The sequence below is a fragment of the Chaetura pelagica genome, unplaced genomic scaffold (assembly GCF_000747805.2).
Source record: "Chaetura pelagica isolate M959 unplaced genomic scaffold, ChaPel_1.0 scaffold2, whole genome shotgun sequence".
NCBI classification, from domain to species: domain Eukaryota; kingdom Metazoa; phylum Chordata; class Aves; order Apodiformes; family Apodidae; genus Chaetura; species Chaetura pelagica.
This window is the reverse complement of record NW_009952796.1, coordinates 6,604,112-6,614,314: the sequence shown is the minus strand read 5'-3', so window position 1 is coordinate 6,614,314 and position 10,203 is coordinate 6,604,112. Positions and strand designations below refer to the sequence as shown.

At 43.1% G+C, this 10,203-nt stretch overlaps 1 protein-coding gene across 1 annotated transcript in view; it reads left to right on the top strand.

Annotated features, from left to right (window-relative positions):
• The window catches only part of EHD3 (EH-domain containing 3), a 34,485-nt gene extending 24,802 nt beyond the window's left edge, over nucleotides 1–9,683 (top strand). The window contains exons 4-6 of the mRNA XM_009994789.1: nucleotides 5,905–6,317; nucleotides 7,396–7,560; nucleotides 8,814–9,683. Of these exons, the coding sequence (XP_009993091.1) occupies nucleotides 5,905–6,317; nucleotides 7,396–7,560; nucleotides 8,814–9,341 (1,106 nt within the window). The 3' untranslated portion in view covers nucleotides 9,342–9,683. The remainder of the gene's footprint in view (nucleotides 1–5,904; nucleotides 6,318–7,395; nucleotides 7,561–8,813) is intronic.
• Nucleotides 9,684–10,203: the final 520 nt, after the last annotated feature.

Sequence of the window (10,203 nt, the reverse complement as noted above, 5' to 3'; positions counted from 1 at the left end):
CTTTCCCAGTACCCTTTTCTCTCTGCTGTGCTATCCCTCCCTGGATCTCACAACAGCCACCAACCCTGCTTCCCAGCCACTTTATCTGTCCTCAAATGCATGTGTTGCTTACCCTCCCTTCCTCCCCTCATTTTCTGCTCCTGACTGTCATGTTACCTTCCTTCTCCTTTGCTTACAGCCATCTGTCACACTTGGGTAGCACCTGCCCCTGCTGTCACATTCTCACCCTCCAGTATGGGCCGCCTGCTTGTTTTGCCATACCATAGTGTTCTTCCCTGGACTTAGAAGGGCTTTCAGGTAGGACATCACTGTTACCAGTGATTCAGATCAAGTCACTAGCTCCCTGGAATAGGCACTCATTTAATCTCCAAGGGCTCCTCCCTCTCTAGGTAGCCAGTGTTTGCTATGCTGACTATCCCTTCTTCTGCTCCTGACCTCAGAAACACAGAGCCAATCTATCAGTTAACAAATAGGGATATAGCCATAAAACTCTGCCCTGTAGGAGGGCCACAATCTAGTGACTTTTTAGTCTCTGAATAATAGCAGCTTTAAAAGGACAGGAAGGCAGCTCCTAGTGACTAAAATTCAGCAAGAAAGAGGTAAATTCCTAAAAGTAGCAGCATGGTTTAAAGCAGTATTGACAGCAAGCTGTGAGATACCTAGTACAAAGCAGCAGCTTTGGGTTTTTTGGCATTACTTGATCTTGCTATGCCCCTTCCATCCCAGCTGAACTCCACCACCACAGGGGCTGTGGCCACAGTTTCACAAGATAGGAAATCCAGTAGTGAGCTTACTATTGGACAAAAAACCAACCAAACAAAAAAACAATCAGTGTAGCTACACAGTGAGAAATGCTGAAACAATATACACAGACTTGTTGCTGGTTTACATTAGCTTTAAAATCTTACAGTCAGATTTTATCCTGGGTCAGGTGTCATTCATCTTCCCACAGTCAGCATAAAGATTGTATCATGCCTAGTCAGACTTCACATACATGTAATTGTCATAATCCTGCCAGATGTGAATGAAATGTCTACTGCCAGGTATTCCAGTAGTGCACAAGTAAATATTCATTAAGCCAGTTGGCCTTGTGGAGACTGGGTGGCAGGATTTCTGCAAGAATTTTTTCTCTGTAGGATGAATCCACTGACAGTCCTGCTGACGTGTTAGCTTTATGTTAAGTCTGTTCAGTTCTCTTCATGCTGTCAGAAGGAAATCTGTTCCATGAAAAAACATCTCACAGAAGAAAATTATTATCATGTTTAATGTGTCCTCCTTGTACTGTATGGTTGTGATTCATTTTCTATTTATGTTCCCCTTATCTGAAGGTTGTGAAAGAAACTGCATCAGTGATACTAAAGAATGTTTAAGACTGCGTCATATTTTTCAGCAGAACTGCAAGTGCAATCTCAAACAGCCAGAGAACATAAAAATCTTCCCTTTACATTTCCATCTAAACATTCCTGTAATAATGAGTTTGTGCAACTTTAGCAAGCAGATGGCTTCCCAAATACCCAGTAACTGCATAATAAAATTGTGCTTTATGTGGATAACTTTGTTACTGGAATGCTGCCAAATCAGAGATAGTAACTGGATGCTTTTGAGAGAGGCCTTAGCAACACTACAACACTAAAAGAGGGTATAAAGAGACATAATGCATTTGCAGAGTAATGAGCAAGAGAACACTTTGAAAACTAATTTGACTGTGAAAAAGATCAGCTCTTGGTGTAAATTCATACTATAATAAACTGCCAGAAGAAAGAGTCAGGCCCTACACATCTGAGAGATAAAAAAGGGGCAGGAGGGTAATTGAAGTGAGACTATAATGCTTAGATTTAGTCACAGAACAACATTTATGTGTTTTCAGGTGTTGAGCACCTCCAGCTCTGGCTGGACTCATGCAAAATGTCTCAAGTTCACTCTGCTGCTGAGAAGTCTTTTGAAAATGAAAGCTCTGAACTAAACATTAAAATACAAATTTAAGACCTTATGTTTAAACATCTTTATTAATAGCTTGTCCTTAGAGTTTTACACTGTCATGCTGCTATCCAAATGCTTTAGTAGCAATCTCCTCTTTTATATGCTAAAAACAAGACTTAAAAAAAAAAAATCAACCCTATGAATCACCCATGTGTAGGCACCTGTCTGAGAAAACACCATCACAGTCAGCAACTCTTAAGCAAATAGTTGTGAACAGAGTCTATCCCACCTGCCCTTTCCACTTGGCATGCTATATGTTAAGCAACAACACAACAATCCAGGTATTTTTACTTTTTCCTCCTCTTAAGGATTCTGTCACTTAAGAACAAAATACACAATCACCTTGGTTTTCCTGCCAGCTACCTCCATTACAGGAGGATGCATATGTGATTGGCTGTGTTAAGAGTTGCACACAAAGAAAGATGTTTCTTGCTTAGCTGGCCTCCAACAAGAGAGGTCTCACATGTTTCTTTAAGCACCAAAGCAAGTGGGACATACAGCATGTGGGTTGGGCTTTTGTCCCAGCATAGGATGCACATGAACCCGTGCTGTTGTGACTCCTCTGAAGCATCACCAAGTGGTACTCCCAGGGCTTTGTTCTCTCTTTAATGAAGATACACAGAACACTTGACAGGAGATTATTTCCAAACAAGCAATGAAGCTGGGAAAGCAAGCCTGCTAATCTAGACAGGAACATTCAAGAGTCACTGTATGTTACTGTAACAGCTGGGAATATACAAAAGATCTCACCAGGTATTAATTCCCCTTTCTTTTGAATAGATCAACATTTTTGTTCATTAATAGGAAAGAGAGGGGTTCTCAGAGCAGATACCCTCTAAGTGCTACTCTGGATCCAGGCTTGACACCTGATAAAATCAAGAGCTAAGCACCTGAAGATACTTTTGGACAAACAGAACCACAGAATGTTTGGGGTTGGAAGGGACCTCTGAAGATCATAGAGTCCAGCCCCCCTGCCAGAGCAGGACCAAAAAAACTAGGGCAGATCACTCAGAAAGGCATACATTTTTGTTCATTAATAGGAAAGAGAGGGGTTCTCAGAGCAGATACCCTCTAAGTGCTACTCTGGATCCAGGCTTGACACCTGATAAAATCAAGAGCTAAGCACCTGAAGATACTTTTGGACAAACAGAACCACAGAATGTTTGGGGTTGGAAGGGACCTCTGAAGATCATAGAGTCCAGCCCCCCTGCCAGAGCAGGACCAAAAAAACTAGGGCAGATCACTCAGAAAGGCATCCAGACAAGTCTTGAAAGTCTCCAGAGAAGACAACTCCACAGCCTCTCTGGTGAGCCTGTCCCAGTGCTCTGTAACTCTCACAGTAAATAAGTTCTTCCTCCTGTTGAGGTGAAACTTCCTGTGCTAGAGTTTGAATCCATTGCCCCTTGTTCTATCACAGGGCACAAGTGAAAAGAGGTTGTGCCTACCTTCTTGACACCCAGCCCTCATCTATTTGTAGACATTAATTAGATACCCCTTCAGTCTTCTCCTCTCTAAACTAAAAAGCCTTAGGTCTCTTAGTCTTTCCTCATGAGGCAGGTCCCTTAATCATCCTTGTAGCCCTCTGTTGGACTCTCTTAAGTAGATCCCTGTCCCTCTTGAACTGGGGAGCCCAGAACTGGACACAATACTCCAAGTGAGGTCTCACCAGGACTGAGTAGAGGGGAAGGAGAACCTCCCTCGATCTGCACATGAAGATACCACTGGCCTTCTTGGCCACAAGGGCACATTGTTGTTGGGCACAACGTTGAGCCCAGACAGTTCAAAGGACTAAGGTCAGTCCTCAGCTAATACCAAAACTATAATACTACCTTTTTTTCCCTTTTTAAAAAATAATCAGTCCCCACTTGTCCTGAAGAAGGGTGAAGAAGATGGGAATCCATCCACATCACCAGGATGTGACAGGACATCTCTGAAGTATTGCAAAGTGTGCTAGAGAGCATGACTCCCCCTAGATTCCCACAAGAAAAAGGCTGAAAGAAGCAGTCATGGTGCAATTTAAACATGTGCCAGATTGACAAGAAAGTATCCCAGTCAGTGATATCTGACAGAATTCAATGCACAAACATCTCCAAAGTTGCCCTGACTCATTTCTTCCATGTTGAAAAAGAAAGCTGTGTAGCTCTGCATATGAAGAATACAGTCTTACCATGCTATATGACTTCCAGTACAGCCCAGGGAGAACTGAACATTAAATATGGGTGTGCATGCTATTTTTAGCAAAGATCAGGGGAATCCTCATTTGCAACTTCATTGATCTGCTTACAGTGGGACAGCTTACAGTTTGAATGCAGTCCGAGGGAAATGAGGTATTGGCATTGATTCTTTCTGTCTGTGCCTCCTAATGCAGTTTGGGCAGTTAGACACATGGAGGTGAGCTCCCTACAGTGAGGACATCTAAGATTTAAAGGCTGTTAATACCTGAAAGCAAACAGGACCAAGTTTATTTCATTTGCAAGAGGTCCCAAGTCATGATTGTTACAGAGATTAGATACATGGACTGGACAAGACACACAGATACCAAAAAGTTTTTTGCATGCTCAGCAGGCCCTTGTCTAAAGTTATAGCAAGTCTGAATTCTCTGAAGATCTCTGCATCGGATGTAGCTGAGCAAAGAGCCAAGGCCCAGCATCACTTGCTGCGGCTAGAGGCAGCATCAGTGTCTTTAGTGAGCAGAAAACCACTGGTGGGACAAACGTCTGTCTCCTCCATCTATGATTTCTGTAGATCCTGAGGAAGAGAACAGGGCAAGAGCAGGTCCCCCTCCCCTTTTCTTCTAAGGAGCAAACTATAATTGACTCTCAAGGAGTTAGCAGTCCTCCCTTCTAGAGTGCTAATCCAAAGACTAGGATGCACTGGTTGCCCTCTAGGTTTTGGAGAGGACAGAGAGGGGAAAAAAAATTTGGGGGGGAACCCATCACTGAACTAATTATCATTCATGAAATCCAGGATTAAAATAGTATGTTAAAGGATTTCAATGCAAATAGCATATTCTAGCAACACAGATAACCCCAGATGTTGCACTGCACAGGAGAGCCTGACAGAGCAAAGGGAGAGCACCAGTCTCTCAGTGAGGATTCAAAGGTGGAAAAAACACCACAGACCTAGGAAAGGTCATTTTGTTGCTGTCATTGCTGTTTGAAAAGCATCTCCACGTAACACTATTTATCATGCCCTGTATTGTGTAGGGATAGACACAAGTCTAACACTGTGCATGCATTATCCTTAGTTGTGAGGCACGTGAAATTTGAACCTACTGCTTGTAGCTTGAGTCCACCTCTGGTATTCACAGGAATGCTGTCTTCTAAGCATCAAGTACTTAGCTAAGTACACACAAATAATTTTGCTTTGTGCACATGCAGCGGGTGTGACAGGATGGTTACTCAGGTAAGTCAGGTTATTTGAATCCTGGGTTTTGAATTCAATGGTCCAACCCCCCTACAATAAACAGGGGCATCTCCAACTAAAACAGATTGCTCAGAGCCCCATCAAGCCTGATCTTGAATGTCTCCAGGTTTGGGGCCTCCACCACCTCTCTAGGCAACCTGTTCCAATGACCCAGCACCCTCATGTTAAAGAACTTTTTCCTCATGTCCAACCTAAATCTTTTCTAGATTAAAAAAATTACCCCTTGTCCTGTTGTTACATGGCCTTATGAACAGTTCTTTCCCAGCCTTCTTATAAGCCTCTTTCAGGTATTGGAAGATTACTATAAGGTCCTCTTGGAGCCTTATCTCCACCTTCTTTGGGACTAGAAATAATGTTTAAGGTTCCTTTATCAAGCTCCCTGATCTACTGGAAAAGCTTCCTCTTTGCAAACTTACCCACAAATTGCATAGTCAGATACAGCAGGCAGATTTCTCTACTCCATACATGTGTCTCTGCTTTTTCCTCCACCCCCTGCAGGTTATGACTTTGCTGCTGTACTGGAGTGGTTTGCAGAGCGGGTTGACCGTATCATTCTCCTTTTTGATGCGCACAAGCTGGACATCTCTGATGAATTCTCTGAGGTCATCAAGGCCCTGAAGAATCACGAGGACAAGATGAGAGTTGTTCTCAACAAGGCTGACCAGATAGAGACTCAACAGCTGATGCGGGTGTACGGTGCTCTCATGTGGTCCCTGGGAAAGATTGTCAACACTCCTGAGGTCATCAGGGTCTACATTGGCTCCTTCTGGTCCCACCCATTGCTTATTCCTGACAACCGCAAGTTGTTTGAGGCAGAGGAGCAGGACCTGTTCAGAGATATCCAGAGCCTGCCCCGCAATGCAGCTCTGAGGAAGCTGAATGATCTCATCAAGCGAGCTCGGCTAGCCAAGGTGGGTGTTGTCATAGAAGAACCTAAGCATTCAGTTTGGGCTTTCTGCAGTATGCAGGCTATGGGGAGATGGTTTTGGCCAGTTTGTCTTGCAGAGCTGGTGGATCCTACTCTTTTTTCCATCCCATTTTACTCAGGCCCTGCATATTAGTCCTATGTACCTCAGAGAAGAAAGCACCTCCCCTGCTTGGTGCATCAATCATGACAGTCCAGAGAGAGGAAGATAGTCACAGATAAGGCAGGTAGCACTTGAAGGATTCTGAAAAACAGTTGCTCTGTGGTAGCAATCAGGACCAATTCAGTACATCAGAATCAAACACCAAGGGAATTGGTAAGCTCTTGGTCTTTTGCCTTAAACTTTGGTATTGGCTTAGATGGATGCAGAGGAGGTGGACACTCAGAAGAACAGTAAACACAACCTGCTGTATCTCTCTGAATTTGAAATGAGCTGACTGAAGGCCTTCACAATATTGGGAAGAACACCATATCAACTGAGAAAAGAGATCAAAAGATCCCTAAAAAGCTGTCTGTGCAAGGGTCTTAATTTTTAAGAGAAAATGCTTAGTCCACCAAAAAACCCAAACCAAAACAAACAAACAAAACCCCACACCCCAAACAAAAAATATATACAAATTAAAAAAATAAAATTAAAACAAAAATAAAACACAAACCACAAAGCAAAGTGTCACATAAGTTACAGATTGGTGTTGGTACCAAAACATTAAACAAAGTCTAGGGAGCTCCAAAACCTGAATGTTTGGTTTGGACTGGAAAGGTACTATTCATTGGAAGTCCACGCCCAGTGGAAGGAAAATAATCAAAACATCATTCGCTCCAGGAAGTGTGTTACTTTCTGTGTGCCCAGGACTCATACCCTGTCTTCACCTTGTCTCAGCACAGCCAGAACACACAGCTGAACAGCACTGAAGCAATGACCAGTAGGTACAGGCAACTGAAAAGACTGCTCTTCAGGGTGGGACAAGATGGAGTTGAGTACTAGGTGCAGATTCTCTCTGCTGGAAAGAATTTTCTGACGTGCTCTTTTAATGCTTCATTTCTTATCATTTAATGCTCTTCAGGTCCATGCCTACATCATCAGTTCCCTAAAGAAGGAAATGCCCTCAGTGTTTGGGAAAGACAATAAAAAGAAAGAGCTTGTTAACAACTTGGGAGAGATTTATGCTCGGATTGAACGGGAGCATCAGATCTCACCAGGAGACTTCCCTAATCTGAGAAAGATGCAGGTAAGCAGTGGCATCTTAGCCAGAGCACCAGACATCCAGATTCCATTTGCAGATTTTTCAGGCCTAAGAATACTGCTAAGTTATATTTAAATAAAAGCTGTATCTTAAAAAGCCTACATATGCACATTTCTTCAACGGCTGCATTTTTTTTTGTCTTCTGCTTCACTCTTTGTTTCTAGAAAAAGAGAAAGGAGGCTGCAGAAACTTAAAACCCCTTTTCTATTTTAAGCAGAGAAGTGGGTTTTCTGTTCTGCAGAGCTGAGGCCTGACCCAGTGTTCATATAAGTCAAAGACTTCAAAGGACCTTGGATCAGAGCCTTGTATTGTATATTCAAACAATGCTGGATACTGCTACATTGCTGCATGGCTTCAGTCCAAGCATAAACCTGTTCTGAGTTGTTAGCTGTTGAAGTCATTACTCACTCCCTATGCAAAACACAGTATCTGCTCCTTTTTTAAAAACATGTATTTTCTGTTAGTTCTTGGGAATTAAATCTCTGGAGTGTATCCAACAGAAGATCCAATTCAGTGCTTGTTAAAATGCATCTTTAACTGTTTAAAAATAACTATACTAATCCAGTAGGAGTGAATATTGTGGATGAGTAGAGGGTGAAGAATAAAGCTGTAGGTAATTTCACAGTTTTTAGAAGACAGTTATCTGCAGGCCCTACTGAAAGCACTTTTGCTTACCTGTGAAAATTACAACAATTGAGCCATGCTCTACCTCTACTGAGACATGCTCACCTCTTTACAGACTTTACTGTCTTTATGGCATCTGAAAGATGTCTTGCATGATGATGAGTAAAACAGTATTTTGCCAGCATGCCATCTCCTTCCCAGAATACAGAGAGGGAGGGAACACAAAACACTGGCTGGATCACATAACAAAAGCTGCACAACCAGTTTGCCTTGAACAATTTAGTATTCAAGGCCTGGAAAGGAGTCTGTTTGCATATAGCCATTATCCAGGCCTTTAAGTAAACCACTTCTCACTTTGCCTTATCGTCCCCCGTTTGCAAGCTGATAAGATTTTCTGTAGGGCTTTAGGAGCACTTAAGTAACAGCAAGGCCAGCCAGGGGGACCCCGTCACATGCTGAGGAAGAGGGCTAGCAGAGGAAGAAGTGCCAAGCTCCCCATTTCTCTGCCATAGCAGGTTTTTGAGCCAAGCAACAGACAGACATCCCACTCTACACTGTTACTGCATTGTACATGGTCATGTCACTCACCTTTTGCTGTGTTGTCCCACTTCAAGGATCAATTGCAAGCCCAGGATTTTAGCAAGTTCCAGCCTCTGAAGAGCAAGCTGCTGGAGACTGTGGAAGACATGCTAGCCAATGACATCGCCCAGCTCATGGTGCTTGTACGCCAGGAAGAGTCACAGCGGCCAACCCAGATGGTGAAGGGAGGAGCCTTCGAGGGCACCTTGCATGGTCCATTTGGCCATGGCTATGGTGAAGGCGCTGGTGAAGGGATCGATGATGCTGAATGGGTGGTGGCCAGGGACAAGCCCATGTATGATGAGATCTTCTACACACTCTCGCCCGTTGATGGTAAAATAACCGGTGCCAATGCAAAGAAAGAGATGGTAAGGTCTAAACTGCCCAACACTGTGCTGGGCAAGATATGGAAACTGGCTGACATTGACAAAGATGGTATGCTGGATGATGAGGAATTTGCCTTGGCGAATCATCTCATTAAAGTCAAGCTGGAGGGTCATGAGCTGCCAAATGAGCTCCCTTCCCATCTCCTCCCTCCATCCAAAAGGAAAGTAACAGAGTAAAAGGAGTACAGGGAGAGGGAAAGGGAAGGGGGGAAAAATATCTAGAAAAATGTTTAACTTAAGTTATATGTTTAGATGTGAGATCACCTTTGGATTTATACCTATTTTGCTGTATGAAAAGTAAAGCAGAACAAGAGTCCAATCCTTCTTCATGATAATATGCAATTAGCTATTCCAGTGTAATGTCCATGCTTTCTAATGTGTAGTTTCTAAGTATGAAGGTAAAGAAAGGATGTTGAAACTAGAAGTATCTGGTAAGTGGGAGCAGAAGAAAAATCTGAAGTGGACTCTATTTTCTTGAGGGGAGAATAGTCACTAATAGAAATATGCTAACTGTCAGTGTCACTCCTGAGCTTTGGCTGCACCTTCTGCTATTTAATGGGTCTCACAAACTTCAGGAAACTGTGATCTTGATGGTGAAGAGGCAACCACAAAATCTTCGAACTACCGGCCAAACTAAAAAGCACTTCTTAATTAAAATAAGCCCACACTAGAATACTAGATATTAAACCCCAGAGGTAATTTTAGGAACCCTAATTCACTGTTAGATGCAAATTTACAAGCATTTCCCCATCCTTAAAGAAAAAACTATAAATAAAATCTGAAACAGCTCTGAACCAGGCAGGTAGAGTTCCTTATTGTTCATTGTGGGACAGGCAATAAGAATTCCCAGTCACCTCTACCTCCCATTCAGTCCTGTAGGAGATTTGTTCTGCAGGCATGTCCAAGAGCCACCCTCCCAAGGGAAACAGAAGGAGGGGGAACTAGGAGCAGACATCAGGTAGGTTGGAAGGGAAGCACACCACTCCTAAGCTCAATGGAGGTTTCACAGCCAGTGGGTCATGTTTTCCTTCTGAACAAT